The following is a 17,817-nucleotide window of genomic DNA, read 5'->3' as shown; positions in this document are numbered from 1 at the left end:
TGGCAATTACAATTGTGTAATTACAATCTTTACTAAATCTTTACTAAAGCCAGAGTTACTCAAGTGACTTCAGAATTGAAACTTTTTAAAATTCACAAACTGGGTGCTGGATGATCCTGTTTATTTAAAAATTAGTTTTACTATTTCTAATTCTTTTTCAGTAGTTGATGCTGTTTGCTGTTCATGGTTCACTCTTTTACATTTCTCACTACATACATGACACTATTATAAATACCTATGTAACTACCCATTTAAATGTATGGCAATACCTGTGTGATAAATAGTGGAGGCACAGAATGGATCATAAACAGATATGAGAAACGCATTTCATAAGCAACTGGGATTACCTCATCTGTGGCTGCCCACGAATACATTTATCACTTATATGGGAAATTGTCTCATACTCCAAACACCTAGGTGTTGCCATTTGAAAAACCAACTTGCTTACAGATTATTTCTTCTCCAGATACATGAACACACCTTCCAGTTCCTACCCTCTTCTGCACACAGCTAAAACCACACTACCTTCTAGTGTGTAGTTCTTTACTAGTATCTCTGCTTTTTAAAGGATGACAGATTTAATGTCCTGTTCCTTGGGATAGGACTAATCTTAATTAACTTAATACCTTTATACAGCAGAGATGTCTACAGCTGAGCTAGTCACCAGAGGACCCCTTTGTAGTTCACAGGCACTCCAAGGACTTAATTCATCTGTCAATTGTAGATATTTATCTTGGGATAAGACAGACCCAGTACTAGGAGTGACTTCACTGTTTGTATGGAGATCACTGGAGGGAGATCTCTGCTATGGGCATTCATATTGCAGAAATTATTGAACTCTAGGCTCTGTCGGTGGTGGCTTCCTGGCAGAGATGCCTTAGACCACAGGAAAAGGGGAGGTCTGCAGAACATGGCATTTCTGTTAATCTTTGAAAGCTCGGGATAAGTATTAAAAAAATGTGTCTATGTTCATAGAAAAGTTTCGTTACTTTACATTGAAAGGTTTTATCAGTCTCCTTGCATTACTGGTAAATTAAGGACTTTCACATTCAGAGGGTGGAAAAGGCATGGTTGTAAATCTCCCAAACAGTCCTAAAATTATTTTTTTCTGTAGTAAGTAGGGGCTTAAGGTGATGGGGATTCACAGTATACATTTTTATCAGCATTGTTTCATTATAGATACAACAAATTCACAAGAAACAGAACATTAAGGAATTTAGGAAGGTCATCCCTAGAGAAATATTAGCTGAAACGTTGGATGTGGTGCTTAGGGACATGGTTTAGTGGGTGACATTGGTGGTAGGGGGATGGTTGAACCAGATGATCTTGGAGGTCTTTTCCAACTTCAAAGATTCTATGATTCTATGATCTATAATGCATACCACATCTGGTGGTAAACTCTCCATGCATATATATATATGAATATGCACTCCTACAACCTCCTCCTCTGCATCTCCTTTTAGTGATCTGTTTTCAAACTGCTGCCCATCCGCACTACCAGTTGCAGGATTTTCCAGGGCAAGCCAGAGGTCATTCTCCTTACATCAGTGTTATGGTTTTTTTTTTGTTTATTTGTTTGTTTTTGTTTTTAATTTGGAAGAGTGAAACTGTCTGTAACTCCTCTTCCTACTCTTGCTGAATGGTTCATTCATTTTGGTGGGGACTGGGGTGGCCCCCTCTCTCTCGATCCTTCTCCCTAGAGAGGTATCCAAGAGATACTCTGATGAGAAAGGTTAGTAACTAGCCTGCACTCTGCTGCCAGTGGGATCAAGTTTCAAACATCACTGTGTTACCTGGCAGAAGGAAAATGGAATTTTAATTATCCATCGTAATGGAGGTAGAACTTCCCGGGTGTCTAAGGGAGAATTACAGTAGTGGAAGTCTGTGTACAGTGAGATTTATGGGATGAGTGGCCCCTAATTATAAAGATTATGATTGAAGAGTGAAAGGCTAATGATATAGCTGAAATTTCAAGATTTCCCCTAATTTCCCAACCTTTCAACCTCTTTTTTTTTTTTTGAGACCTTTACATTAAAAGTTTTGTGGTTTGCTTCTTTTTAACTGATTGGGACCAATACCAAGTCCCTGACATGTATTTGGTCCATAGCAAATTACCTTTCCATGTTTGTTCCATTTTTAACAATACATCTAACTGAGAATAGAATACCGTACAAACTTATTAACTACATACAGAGGGAAAGTACTACCAAGATATGTTAGCAAGGAATACACTGATAGAAAATGTCTTCCCTAGCTAACTGTGGGTTCTGACTATGAAAATAGTTAGAGATTACAAGACGACATGTTCTGATGTGCTAATGCTGGTTAGGCTCACATATTTACACAATTTATTAACTGCTTACTTACTGTCTTCCCATTATAGCACGAGTATTTTTTTAACGCTTTTGGATACAAAATGAATTATTTTCAGATAGAATGAAAGAATTTGTCAGAGTTGTTAAGTTAAATCAACAGTCTTTTACCACACAGGAATTAGGAATAAAACCTTTCCCACGCAATACAAATACCTTTTTTTCAGTATGCCTTTAACCTGCTGGTAAAAATCTATCACGAAATTTCAGTCACTTACAATTCCAGAATTTTCACTCCAACAATTGTATATAGTGCATGTATAGATTTTTACATAGTGCATGGTGTAGATTTACCCTGTGTTTCTTTAAACCATTTTCCAAGCAAAAAGGCATCAATCCTGAAAGCAGAATTAGGCATGGAAATAGTTTTCTTGTTCTGTGAACACTTTTGAAAGATGGAAGATAGTCTTCCCATTTCCCACTGACAAGGAAAAAAAAAAATTCTTTTTTCTTTTTAACCAAATGACTAAAACTGTGGGAGAGGGCATGAGATGGGTCTCTGACTGCGTACTGCTTCATTTCCAGCTTGCTCCATGTTTCGTCCTGTTCCAACTGGCTTCCTCCAAGAGGAAGCCTGGGTGTGGTTTGGGGATAGATCACTCCAGCAGCAGCTCCAAACATGTGTTTGAACGCCAGCTTCAATAGCCTTGACTCCCCCTGAAGCTCTCCAGCACAATCCCAGTTTTGCACACCTCCGTACAGCGCCCTTACCCCTTCACAAGCCACACAAGGCATGCACCACAAATCTTTCACTTTCCTGCCACCAAAACAGCCTCTGGCAACTCTCAACATGTCTCTTACAGTAAATATTCCTGCCATTTGACCTGAGAACACGCACAAAAATAACAATATCTTGGGACCACAGGGGAACCACAGGATCCAGTGGAGACCAGACTATGTAGGTGTGCACTTAGAGTCAGTCTACGTTAGAGGTGTCTAGCCCTAAATAGGACAGACAAGAGCACTCTGTGTTCCTAAGCCTTCTAATTTAACATAAATTTAACATAAGTAAAGCATCTGCCATGCCCCCTAACAGGGTGTTGAGTCTGGGCATTCACATCTAAGAAAAATAACCACATCACCAGGATTTAGAAGTTCAAAGGTAGCTTGCTCATTTTCCTTCTCAAGGGGGTCCCTCCATCTTTCCCCCTAGAACTGTTCTGTGGTTGTATGAATAATCAAATATTTATTAGACAGAAAAGAAGAAGCCCTATCGCTTTGACTACAACCTGGAATGGGAAAAAAATGTTTAAATCGCTGTACATATATACAAAAAAGGGACCTGGTTAAAGGTGAGAACTACTGGGATAAAGTGGACTGCTTCCTTCTCTCTGATTTTGACATGAATCCCAGTTTTGATCTGAAAAGCCTTTTGTAAAAATTAACCACAAATGACATGTTCCTGCAAGGAGTTTTCTTTTCATGAGAAACTTCTAGACTAGCTTTACATGAGGACCACACACTCGCATGGACTGAAGATGTTGATGCTGATGAATTGCTGCTTTCAGCTGTAGAATTTAATTATTCTAGTTCTCTACAGCTGGTGTTATTGTGTGGTGATGTGTTTGTCTTCTGACACCTCGGGGAGGAGGATGAAATGAATTTTCTACATTCAGAGTGCCAAAGGGACAGTTTGAATAAGAAATGCTGCAATAAGACCTGCATGACTATGTCTTCTGGCATGAATGATGAATCCGGGTTCTTTAGATCTTGTTTTCTAGCAGCACTCAGAGATTGAAAACATTTCTTTAAAAACATTATAGGAAAATCACACTCAAGTTAAGCTTATTTTGACAAACAAAATAAATGAACCAGTTTATACTGGCTGATTGCTAGCTTGTATTCTAGACTCTACCTTTCCCTTTGCTTTTACAGGCCAGTGGGGTCACTCATCCTACTCATTTTCAGTTTGTCAGTCCATAATCACTCATATGGCACTATGTCTTTGTAAATGACAGCTGAGAGAAGACCTGATGCACAGTCTTCTTCCATGATGCCTTCCTAAACACCAGTCTGAGGGAGCTGAAAGGACCGAATATATTTGATAATGACACATTCACCAAGTGTGTCATAAAGAACGTTTTGGAAAAGTTTACAATACTGCTGTGCAAGAAATGTCTCTATATCCATGGCAAAAGTACTAGAATAGTCCCTGATATTGGACATTAATGAGAGTCAACATATTCTTTTTTTCTGTAAGACATTTTAATTGTATCACAAGCAGAGGCCATCTGGCTTAAGAATGAAGATTCAATATCTGTAGCAGAAACAGAAATACCTGAGAGGGAAATGGTACCTTCCCAGCTTCCAGTTTGGACAGTACCCATCACTAAAACTGGTATGTTGCACAGTTGGCTACATTGCAATTTGATGCCTGATGAATGTCTTTTTCATCTATTATTATCTTATTAATTAGTTATTGTTTACTAGTTTGAACATTATCTCTTCAAAAAGATCATTTTATGTTAAAAATTCCTAAGGGAAAACATATTCCACTATACTCTACAGAGAATCATGACAGCTCGTCAGCTTTTATTTACTGAGAAGTCATGGGGGTAGAAATCAATTTGTTTTTTGAAGAATAAACATAATTTCTCTCTTGCATGTGACAGGTGCAATCTATGTTTATTAAATATGCAGAGAAAGCATTTGAAAAATGGAAATTTAAAACAAGTATCACAATAACATTCCTGAGAAAGAATCTAGCTGAGAAAGAGCAGCAGCACCACTTCTAAAGGGCAGGCGTTCATTTTGCAATTTTTATGACAGCCACCAGCTCCTTTATGTTGGCCTATCATATTTCTACAGGGTGCTTCTCACTGTAGTCTGTTGGGGGCAAAACCCCCCAGCAAACACCTTTGGCAGAGGTTTTTCTGAGCTATATATGAAGATCAGAAGAAAATGTTTTACAGCCCTGAGAAACTTGAGCTGTTAATACTCTGAGCAAATTATATGTACATATCGTGGCCTATTTACAAAGCTGTAGGTTTATTTGTTTAAGTATCTAAATATCTTGAAGCAGCTCTGGGGTGGATGTTGTTGAGCCGACAGCCTTGCCTGATTCACTGAGCCACCTCACCCAGCGAGAATAACCCAACAAGAGTCAGGGCTGTGCTGTAATCCTGAGGAAGCATTTGACTTGAATGCCATGGGGACCAAAGTGTTGGCAGAAATGGATTTAAAGGTAGTAGAGGGAGGACCTGCCACAATAATTTGGAATGAAATCAAACAGCATGTTGACTGTCTCTTGAGAGAATATGAAATGATAAATCCATGATGCATTTCCTCACCGGAATTATCTGGGCTATGTTTACTATCAAGAGCGCCAGGTTGCAGTGGGTGAAGCAATTTCCTGTGTGCATTTAGAAACCACTTTGGAATATTTCAGGGTGATAAAAGTTAGTTGAGCCAACATGATTAAAGAGATATCAGATCATTTTCACTGTGTTAGTGCTGTAATCCTAGAAGGAAGATTCATATATGTGCACTCAGGAATGAAATTCCAGGGTAGAAGAAACCCATAACACCTACTGCCAGCTAGCATCATCAAACAGTGCACTTGCTTTCTTACTTCTCTCAGTGGAAATTTACCCTAGCGCATGAGACCAACACCAGACACACTAAATGCCCGTTTGCAAAGGTGAGAACACTGGACACCACGTACCTACAGAATAAAGTGCTCCTGAACATGAGAAATGAAGGCTAAGTCAATCCTGAACACATAAATATATCTTAAGCAATAAGCAATAAGCAAGGAGTAGATGTCAGAGCTGCAACTCCGAAGAGTATAATAGTAAAAGAGACGAGTGCTAGTAAAAGCTTCCCTTGCACTCTCCTACAGGAAAAAGCATCAGGTGTTATATAAAAATGTGAAAATCTCAGCCTTGGTAACTGAAGCATTCAGAGTACACTCCGACTCAAAAAGCAATTGATACATTTCCTTTTCAGGCAGTACACACACAGCACTTCTATGCAAGTCAGTGTATCTGTCCTTCACCTATTGCAAGGCAGTATTCCTTTAGACTGGTATCTCATACAAAGAATACGAAATGATCAGGATTACTATTACAGCTGTAAGTATTTGACTCCCTCTTGTGATAAATCTAATCTCATTTTACGTGTGTTCAGGGACATCCCATTTAGTTTCTAAACATGGTCAGTATAATACAAAAATGTCTCCCTTGGCACACCAATAAAAGTGAATGGGCTTAAGTGCTGTAAACAAGAGATTTAATTCTCACTCTCAAACACAGATTTTTTTTTTTTTTTTTTTTTTGTCAGAATTCTGTGGCTTTAGAGACAATTCTGAGCACCACTGAAACATCTACATGAAACTATTATGTTAGCAAAGTGAAGTCAGTCCAATTAAAAAGCATCACCACCAGAGACTGAGATTTAAAATAGCAATCACAAGAGGCAAAACAAGTTTAATATATACATTCTGGCAAACTACATTCTGCTTCTTTAAGAATGCATTACATACTATGAGCATCCCTATTAGAATTTTATTGCAATATTCAAGGTGTACTCAGAAGATACTATTATTTTTTTTAAATATGGGTTTATTTGCTTGCATCTTATTTTACAGCCACTCTTCCAGCCTCCAGTTTCATTTCTAAAATTAAAGCTAGTGATATTTCCATATCAAAGTTTAAAATTAATTTGCTTTGTGGAACATGCCCCTTGATCTAAAATAGTTTGTTTTAATTAGGACATTTAATTTTCTCTAATGGAATCGGGTTCCATTCACTTAATCCTAAACTACCTTCTGAAAGAGTTATAAGCAGTACATTTTCTCAGCACGAGTCTTTCTAAGGCTTGCTCACGTTAGAGCAGTGCACCTGTGCAGCTAAACTGATTTCATATTGATCTACTCACACCACTACAAAATGTTATTGAAGCTAACCTTAAATGGATTTGCCCAACGTTGGATCAGTTTTATTAAACAGCTTTATGTTTTCCAATACAGACCATGAATTGATAATAGAAAGTCAAGTGCCATTATAAATACATGTTAGATTGAAAGACCCAGATGAACATTGTCCCACATTCCCAAGGACAAGTATTTGGACCTGCCCAGCAAGGAGTTTGGCCAATTCCCACCAACACTTTTTTCATTTGTACAGCTTCCTTCTTTCCTTTGCCTTCTTCTCTATAACATGTTGTGTACATGTAGACCGTGCCAGATTATGTCTGCTTCTCGTAATAGGATATACAAGACATTTCCTAGGAACACTTTGCATATTCTGGCTCCATGTTAAAATGCAATTCTACCGCCACGCATGCACAAACAGATCAGTGTAGAGATAGTTAATGCATGGGCAACTACCTGTTCAGCCACAGACACAGCGATAGGCCTTCCCTCCTCTTACCGTGAGTGTTCTCTCTCCATTTAAAATAAGCGTTTGTTCTGGGAAAGCCTGTCATTATCTATACATTAGCTTTACATTACATTAAATTAAGATAAACTCTGAAAACATCTGCATCTCTGTGCTGATGGCATCTCTCACCATGTAAGGACATGGCAACAAAATGATGAAAAAAATGCGTACCTTTAAAAATAGCCAGGCTGTCATCCATATGGCCAATTTCACAACCCAAAAGACATGCTTGTAGAGCTCGGTATTCACTACTCCAGGGTCTACTACATTAGCAGTCACATGGCTTCCGTTTGCAGTCAGAAGATGCTGTAGTCGATAGGTAAATAACACAAGGGCAAGTTTGCTTTGGGCATAGGCTCCATGGGGTGAATACGAACATCTGTATACAAGAGAGAAAGAGAGAGGGACATGCACATGAAAAAGAAATCAACAGAAGGGAAACAGAATTGCACAAGCATCCAATGTGCAGCATTTGGCAATACCCAGCAAACAAATAGCTATACACTGAATCTTCACAAGAAACAGCTTATCAGTAGCAGGCATGCTGTTTTCTGCACTTCTATTATTCTATCAGATACCAAGCCTGATTCATGGGGGAATATAATAAAAATAACATTACACAGTACCTGCTAGAATCTCTATGTCAATCTATTTTAACTTTAAATGCTGAGGCACCAATCTGCAGAATACCATCATCTAGGGGTGAACTATCCTCCCATTCCTCACTGCCCTGTTCCCACACACACATACCCTATTCCCACCCAGTAAATCCGTGCCTCGTTGTACTGCTCCTGGCTATTATTTGTATTGCAGCACGACCTACTAGTTCCTGATTAAGGCTCCTTTGGTGGGAACAGTGCGGATGACTAAGGCAATCATTGCACCTGCCCCAGTGACACCAGATTACACACAGCTAAAGAGATGAATATAAAGATGGGGCAAGGAGAGCGGCTGTCAGAGTAACCAGAGTTATGTCATATGCAGTCTTTAGAGCAAAGGTGGCTGCCTCGGCCTATGCCAAACAGAAAGTACAGCAAAGGCACACAAATACCAGGAGTTACAGCAAAACATGACCTGCTGAGACTCCTGTGCACCTCTCTAATCTGGATGCTGAATCTGCCTTTCTTTCAAGTCAAACTTTTCAGGAACTGCTGATTAGATGGGTTTCACGTCATGCAGGCAGCAGTATTTTTTTAAATAAGCAAGCTACCTGCAGGCAAATTAGCAGGTATGTCGCTTTAAATGCTCCTCCCAACTGAGGCCTCAGCATTGCTTCCAGAAATTCCTATGCCATGACAATTCCCTCTCATAATTACCACGGGCCTTTCATTTAACCTTTTTTTGTGTGCTTAGCAGACGAAGGTAGTTCCTAGCACTACAGACAGCTCAAAGCAGGCAGGAGCCTAAAGCAACAGGCTCCTGGGGGCAGCAAAACTGCTGTGGTCCCTGCCGGAGCCTTTGGGCAGTGGCTGTGTCAGCTGAGGCCTGTATGGAGACTGGGTAGAGCCTGCAGGGCAGCAGCTTTTGGTAAGGAGGGAGACGGAGGAGCAGCCCCCAGGAGCAGATGTCTCTGACCCAGCTCTCTCCTTCCCCCTAGTTGCTGTCCTGCCTCTGCGACAGACGCAGGCTTCGTCCTCCACACCTGCGTCACCAGCACAACGAACACCCAGGCTGGGGATGTTGCTGGCCTGTTGGAAAGCCTGCCGTCGGCTTTCTGATGGTGTTGTTGCCTGCACGGTTTTTATTTTGAATGAACAGCAAATTCATCTGGGACTTCTTTTTGTTACCTCATTCTTGTTTAATATCTAATTTATAATACCCTGTGTGCCTCACAGGAACCCCCGCATGCTAGCAAACAGGCTGACTCTCTGCGGAGGTAAGCAGCATTTTAATTGTTAGGGCTGTCTGAATGGACTCAGAAACTGAGAGACACGATGGTAAATCTTACAGCTCGGCTATAGTAAGACAACACTGCTGAACATCCAGTGCATCTCTCTCTCTTTTTTTTTTTTTCTTCTCTTCAAGCAAAACACAAACAGGCTATGAAAGTGTTGTGTAATTTAAGAGAGGATAAAAACGGACAGCTGATCGTGACCAGCCCCTGCACAGCCCGAGCTGTAAGACGCTGGGTAACGCAGCTCCATCATTATCAAGATATCACTTGCACCTCAGTATAAAATGGGCTATTTTAAGAATAAAGAACGACCGCTGCATGAATATAAAAGTGACTTGGCATTAGTCCGGAAATTGCAGTTACCTTTTAAATTCGGTAATGTCCGTGCTCTGATCTGAGACGCTCAAAATGTCACCTTACGCCTCATGCATATTTCAGCCCTTTTAACTTGAAGGGACAGATCCGCAGCCACCACAGCCCCCTGGCGTGGCGAGGCAGGTCTCCTGCTCCCCACGGGAGGGAGGCCCTGATCTGCTGCCGCCCCCGGCAGCCAACTGGCAGCGGCTCCTGGCCTCTCTCCTCTGGTGCCACCCTTCTCCCACCGCTGGAGGAGGCGAGCCAGGGCACGGGACAAGCTTCCTCTGTTGAACCGGAGCGATCTTGCCTGGAAGCAGGGTTAGGACTACTCGGACTCGCTCTGCCTGGGTCTCGTCTGGCCGTTGGTAACCTTCAGCAGGCAGGCCGGAGGATGGTGAACGCTCCTTCCCGTTCCCACATTTTGTGTCGGTGCTGTTTTGACTTACCTCGTGGCAACGAAGCGTGAACTACAAGGGCCGGATCCTCAAAAGCCTTGTACTTTGCATAGATATCTATGCCAGAGAAACACGAGTGCTCAGAAGATATAAAAAGCTATCCAATCAGTATGGAAGCCTTTTATATCCCAGAGCGGAGATGCAAATGATTTGCAAGGCAGCAGGGAATCAGACTTCAGTACCATACTATAGATGTGAAGGATATCAAATTGGATGCACGGAGCAGACACTTTTGGCATAACCCCTGCAATGTTTACCTGCTCTCTTTCCATTTTCTCAGTGTGTGTGTGTGCTTTTTGTTTTCCAGGAATCTGACACCACTGGCCTGCACCATGCAGGAATCACCTGTGACACAGAACTGATTTTTCATTGTATTTTCGTTGAATGACTGTTTTGATCATGAGACCCAGTCTTATAGGTTCATGTTGATTAAACACCATGTTGGAAAAAAAAAATGATGCTGCTTACTTGATTTCATTACATCCAGTCTTGGCTTTATGAATCAGAAAATAGAAACACATAGGTTCCTCTACCTGTACCATAATTGCATCTTCCATGAGCATACATGTATTCCTATGCATGGAATGACCCGAATTTAAAGCCGGTGTATCTAAAGGTAGTCTCTTTCTGTGCACTTATATACATTTTCTACACTGAATGAAGCTAAACTTGTCTATTAAATAAAATAACAGCATCGACATTGCACATTTCCACATTGCTTTCCTTTTTCCAAAGGCTCTAAAAGCCTTCTGAAATGAAAGCACATACAAAAGCTAGCCGAAGTACAGCCCCAAAGCAGAGGGCCGCTTACCAGCTGAATGCGCGGGCACACCAGCGCACGAGGGACACCTGTGACATTTGGGCTCCTGAGGACTCAGGGCAAAGCCTCGCAGCAAGGCAGGCAGACTCCCAGGTGAGAAATTCTGCCTCCTCACTGGGTGGCCAGGCAGAAGACTGGCAGCTGTGTGCCTGGCGCTGGTAACTTGGAGAGGCCCCTGTCCGTCCACTTGTTTGAGCGGGGCTGTCTGCGGGCTGTTTCCTACCACGGAAAACAGTCTCCCCTAGGGGATGCTGCCTTGGAGCATTTTGCCATGTTGATGCAGATAAAATAGGACAATGCACAACTCACTAAATGGAAACTATAGGAGGAGCCAAGGCAGACAGAATTTAATTAGTTGCTTTGAAATCTGGCCAAGAGAACAGCAATGCACAAGACCTTCTTCTTCCTTTTAAAATAATGTTCCATTGATTCTATACTGATGAATAAAGGATCAGGATACGGCAGGCTATGAATTCTTTATCTGATTAATTTTAGCAGAATTATTATTTTTGGCTTAAGTTTTGTTTTGTTTTTTTCAACATAGACTGAAAAGTTTGAGTTGTCATTGCAAAAATTTAAGGGGGGGAAGAGAAAGGGATTGTTTTGTATTTTTTGCCAGAACAAAATAAATAAGTATTCAATTTTGGAGTGAGTGAGTGCCTTGTGTTTTGTTGATTTTTTATTTATTTATTTATTTTTATTTTTTCCATAAGAAGCTGATTTTACCACTCATCTCCATGGTGCTGTCTCCAGCAGCAGTCTCCCCAGCATGCTGGGGCAATGTATTTGTAAAAAGTAATGAGAAGCCAAATTTCAAACTGGATCCTGCAGTGGCTAATTAGGTGTTTAAATATGGACTCTGCTGCTATCCAATTTTGAAAACTGGATCCACGTTTAGCACTTCCCTTGGCAGCCAGTCTTACTCTGGTTTCTTTTTTGGCTGACTTTAATAGGTCTGTGTGCTGTAGAGGTCTCCCATTCATCTCCAATGATACCATGTTTAGTCAAGGACATTAAGTCAGTTCAAGGTACCCACTGAGTAATTGGGGAAGCAAAACTGCTGCTCAGCACAGACCACTGCCTCCACACCTACTGCGTGCAGGCTCTCACACTGCATTCTGCTTTTTCATTAGCAGTTGCTTTGGCACTATGCACATGTGTGGAAGGAAACGGACGCAGACTGACTGAAGGAAGGGTACAGAAACAGCATCCTTTCCCATCCCCACCACACCTTGCTTCAACAAACAGCTCAGAGGACCTGTGTCTGTACTGAGCAGCACATAGCTACGTTTAACCCGGCTGGTGCCAGCAGTACAGTTTGGCTTGGACCTCCTTCACACTGCAGTGGTCTTGTGTGTGTCATCTTCCCTTCACCCGTCACCACGCTCCCCAATTTCCAGTATGTTAATTTGCCTGGAGGGCAGAGTGTGCTAAGATCAAACTGCAGAACAACCAGATTGCTATATGCTCCATTAAAAGACAAGTTTTATAATGAAAGGCTGCACAAAATTTCAATATATGCCTTAGGATGAATCAGTGAATTAAGCAAAACACAAACTTGGTGTATTAAAATGACTAAAGTCTCTTAATGATTTATGTATTAATCTTGCAATACATCATCACCGCTGCTTAGTAAAGAATATAAAAGACTATTATTAAACACTCATGAAGCTTTCACAGTCTTAAATTTTCTTTCTCCAGGGAATGCAGTGCAAAATTTTTGATACATTTTGCAGTTTATTTTAAAGCAGCTACAGAAATATATGGCAGAATATAGCTATGTATTTTCTGGTTATCATAAGCAGTTATTTCTCTCTTTTTTTAATGATAAACCAAAGCCTGAGTCCTAAATATTGCTTATTAGATTTAAGCAGACTTCGTGACAGTACTATATATATTTATCCCAGGAACACATTTGCTGAGTGTCATCAACTGTGATTTACCCTCAGTATAAAAAAAGGAAAACAGAGAAATGGAGAAAAAAGAGAGTTGGAGAAATTAGAATACAATTATTACCACCAAAAAAAGGTATCTTACAAATTGAAAGAAACGAGCATATGAATTAATAAAACAGAACTAAAATCTACAGTGTTCACATGCCTACTTATTCAGATTTTGTTAGATTTATGTTTTGTGCAATAATTGTCATGTTACCAATTGCAACTATTTCTATAGGTTGCTGTAGAGTTACCCCTTTCATATTCTTGTCCGGATATTTTGGGTGTTCATTGAGCAACTACACTTCATGCACGTTTCTTTCATAGACTTGATTTGAAACCTTTTTAAAGAAAGATTTATATTTTTAAATACTTATAATTATGTATGCATATAACCGTAAAGGCAGCCTTAGCATTCCCGCATGTATTTGAACTCGAATACACCAGCAGCTGTAGTTTGAGTGAATGCAGACTCACGCATTAGGGCCCCCTGAAGCACCTGATGAGCCTGTGACGGACATGCTGGAAAGGAAGAACACAAGGCTGGTAGATGAAATTAGCTGTTCCACACAAGCTGAAAAGCACACCCTTCATGTCCTAGCTGGTCGCGGTGGGATTACTGAAACAGCCAGAGACAGTCTGCACTTTTATAGCAGCCAGGGTTGCCCTTTCACTTCTGACCAGGAAGGAGCAACCACTTCTCAGAGCTTCCCCCTCTCCCTGCAGTGAGCTACTCGGTGCTACACTCTGCTCACCCACAGCTCTGGCCAACACTGGGCTTTTTCTGAAGCCTTTCAGTGGTAAAACAGCATTTTTCTCCTTAAAGTTAGAGGATAAGCATAAGGGTCGAAGCTCAAAGATGGAAGATGCTTTCTCTCTAAGAGGAAAAATGTTGTTGATGGCCTCAATTAGCAGTAGCTGACTTCTCTGCAAGCCGGTGACTCCTGTCTTGTGCTTAATCCAGATTTCAACAGGAGCCACAAACTGGAAGATGGGTTATCTTTTTCAAAAAGCCATGCTGCCCAAATTTCAGCCCTTTGCTGTGTAAATGCACAGCGTGCAGTGGCCAACTCCTTGTTTACACATGTAGGAAATGCAGAGAACACAAATTAACTACTGTCTTTGAAGGACAACATTTATTGAAGGAACCGGGAAGGTCTTTACTATACAAATATTTATAAAAGGTGAAATAACCAGGGGCTTGTCATCCTAGGCATTACTATCACACAGATGGAATCGATGCATCATTTTCATTTGGCTGATTCCTCCTCCTAATGGCAGGAGATGGAGCTTTGAGAGCCCTACTGATTGCCTGGCCGTGTGCAACTCCATTGCTGTGTGCTCAACACAGTTCTCCAATGTACGAAACATGGAATCAAAGGTTGGTCTTCTCAAAGTCTGAGCAGAACCAGTATCTTAAAAAGAGTCTGTTTTTTCTGTTCATGCACGATTGGTGTTAATTTTAAGAGCGTTTTTTGTTCTTGTTGTTTGTCGATTTTAAATATTGATGATGAGTTCAAGTTGCCATTATTATAATTCCATGTTCTCAGAAAATATATCTCATTATAAAGAATGATATAAATTGCCTCTCCTGAATCATTTTCCTACTGTCAGTTTACATGATGCAGTGTTAAGTACTGGCTAATGCTCAGAGTGGTATTTGAACATAATGGTATCCCTTCATTCAATTAAAAATCTCCACCAAACAAACAAATGAATAAATAAATAGAAGCAAGAAAGGTTTTGCGTTGCTGCAGCTAAGAAACAGAATAAGGCTCCAAGACCTACATTCTGTGTCCTCATGCCTCTTCCAAGTGATAGGGAAACATCACTGCCATATCTTTTGATTATCTCTTGGATAATCTGGATCTCAGGTTATTGAAGATTCATCTTTTTAAAATGATCTCTTGGATTATATCAAGACAAGCTCGTGGCACTCTCCACCCACTTGTGCAGAAAGCTTTCCAACTCTCCTACAACAGAGCTTTAAAAGCTCTGTTGAAGGTACCAAGGGGTCTTATGTTTTTTGGCTTCTATCACAATGCACCTATCACAATGCACCTAGGGCCATAAAATTGCCCAGTAATAACTTGAACAATCCCAAATCTTATTTTTGTTTAGATAAAATCATCTTAAATCTGGTGTAGACTTTTGCAGACCAGCTGTAGATTCTGGGCTTTTCATTCTGGGACTGAAAAGGAACAGCAGAGCTTAGTTATGCATACTAAGGTGCTGCCATTGCAAATCCAGCACAGTTCACCAAATGTAGTTAGCAGATTTTCAGTACACTGCATGAAATTTGTTGGTCTGTATATGAAGATAACGTAAAGTTTCATTTTGTAATGGGCTGAACCTTGCCAATCCACCTTGGACTTGAGAAAGTACTGAATTTGTTCTGCAATGCAAACACTCAACACTCTGAAGGACTGATGTGTCTTAGCAGGGAAACATGGCTTGGTTGTGCACACAGATTACAAAATACATTTTTCCCCCCTGAGATATCTGTAAGTGCTGTGCAGAAACTCCTATCCCATCACTCTCTGATCACAGAAGGAACATGATATTATCAACTCTGGCACCTAAAAATAATTTCAAATAATTGTTTGTTTGTTGAAACAATCTAACAACTGCTGCTTTTGCCACCAGCAGCCTCCTGCTGTCATCAGAAAAGATGCAGGACTTAAGTAAGTGCATGGAAGGAGCCTGTAAAGAGGAGCCTTACTTGAGGAACCTAAACAAGAAAACTTCAGCATACAGTAAAAGCAACCCTGTGAAACACTTTTCTCCATTACATAAAGGTTGCTAGGCCATGGTCCTTCTTCACTGCCTCATTTTGGTTTCCCTTAAGCTCCACTACCTGTAGAAAAGCTCCCCTCAAACTGCAAGGAACTAACAATGTACTGTGGGCCAAAGCAGCCCATAACCAGCATTAGACAGTGACAGCAATCATTTTCTCTACAATATTGCCTTAGAGTTGTTTGGCTATGTTTGGGATTTTTTTTTCTTTTCATTTCCTAATGTTATGTTACCCTGGAACACTGTGAACAGAGATCCCTAATCAAAAACCACGTATTTCCTAAGAAGGGGCTTGGGGCTGGAGTGCATGAGATCTCTTCCACTTGCAAACACACCAGAAGTAAATGAAATCAGACAGGTCTGGTTTTCCAAAACATGGCAAGGGGTTTTGTGTCCAAACCACAGAACACAGTCACAGGGCTTCCCTGCTCCCAGCACTCACTCTGACAAAATATTTAAATGATACTGCTCCATTGGCAGACTGATTTTTGGTAGCAATTCAGACACTGAACCCCCACTTCATGCTGATGACAGAAAAGACACCATGCAAAAGTCACCCTACCTGAATTTAGACGTTTCTGCAGCAACATATTACAGGTGGCATCGCTGTTAAGAGCTCTTGCACTTCTCAGAAAGCTACCGGGAGCCAAAGGCACCCCAGCCTGTCTCCTTGGGTAGCTGGGATAGTGCTGCCTGCAGTCAGGCTCAACGATACTATGCTGACTATAAGACATTATGGCAGTGCTAAAACTCCTGGCGGCTAAAATATTTTGCTTTTACAATGTCTTATCTTATTTAGGATGTCTATTTTTCACAGAAAGCATGCTTTATACAGAAAACTGTTCAATGAAACGATTAATGTTTCGGGATGCTTTTGGACAGAGCAAGTTCTGCTTTGCTGAAAGACGAGGTTTAAGATGGGGAGCAGAGTAAAGAGTAAAAGTTAAGTGTCATCATATTTAATTGCAGAGGCAGAAATCTGCCTTTGACTCCCTCCATTACACCTTGTAACCCTTAACATATCTGGCAATATCAGGGACATATGGTTGTGAAGAACCAGCAGCAATAGCAGAGGTGAACCTAGAGGAGATATGGCGGGGCCAAGCTGAGCATTTTCACTGTTTCCCTTAATACGTTATTCTGGGGACTTACAGGCACTAATGTCGGCTTTCCCCAGATACACTGCACAGCTCCAAGGACAACACCATTGAAAAGGTACTGCGAGTATGGAGGCAGCTAAAGTAATTGAGAGGAATGCTAAAAAAAATATTGAATAATTGCCCAGACCGAACCCCAAAGCTTTTAAGGTTCACTCCACCTTACTAAGCGGTTTTGCTCTCAGGGAGATGTTAAACTAACCTTCACCTCCCAAGGGTGACAATCTATCTCCTCTCCGTCTTCTCTGCGAGTCCCTTTTCCCTTCTCTGTCACAGTGGTGCAGTACATTAACTTTCAAATTATCCTTGAACTGTCCTGCCATTTTGGAAAACAGCATGCCTATGAGATCCTTGTCCTGTACGCTGCAGAGAGGCGATTTCACCCATTTAACCCACCAGGGAGGGAGAGGCTGAATAGCAGAAACACCCATATATCAAATATCTTCAAACATATTAAAGTTTTGAACTAGTTCAGAAACACTTTGCGCTATTAAATCATTAATCATTATTAACAATGCATTGCTAAAACCATTAATTCCTTTTAGACAAGGAGTTTAACATTGTGACACATAAAGTAGCTACATTTAATTTCCCTGAATACATCAAAGTCTGGCATTACCTCTGTGATAGCAGTCACACAATGTTATT

At 40.8% G+C, this 17,817-nt stretch overlaps 1 protein-coding gene across 1 annotated transcript in view; it reads right to left on the bottom strand.

Annotated features, from left to right (window-relative positions):
• ZBED1 (zinc finger BED-type containing 1) overlaps window positions 1-17,817 on the bottom strand; it is a 211,555-nt gene that overhangs the window by 21,809 nt on the left and 171,929 nt on the right. The window contains exon 6 of the mRNA XM_080598418.1: window positions 7,925-8,132. Coding sequence (XP_080454544.1) covers window positions 7,925-8,132 — 208 coding nt within the window. The remainder of the gene's footprint in view (window positions 1-7,924; window positions 8,133-17,817) is intronic.

This window comes from Anser brachyrhynchus (assembly GCF_964034855.1).
Source record: "Anser brachyrhynchus genome assembly, chromosome: 1".
In the NCBI taxonomy this organism is placed as follows: domain Eukaryota; kingdom Metazoa; phylum Chordata; class Aves; order Anseriformes; family Anatidae; genus Anser; species Anser brachyrhynchus.
Note: the sequence above shows the minus strand (reverse complement) of the source record. Positions and strands in the feature narration are given on the sequence as shown.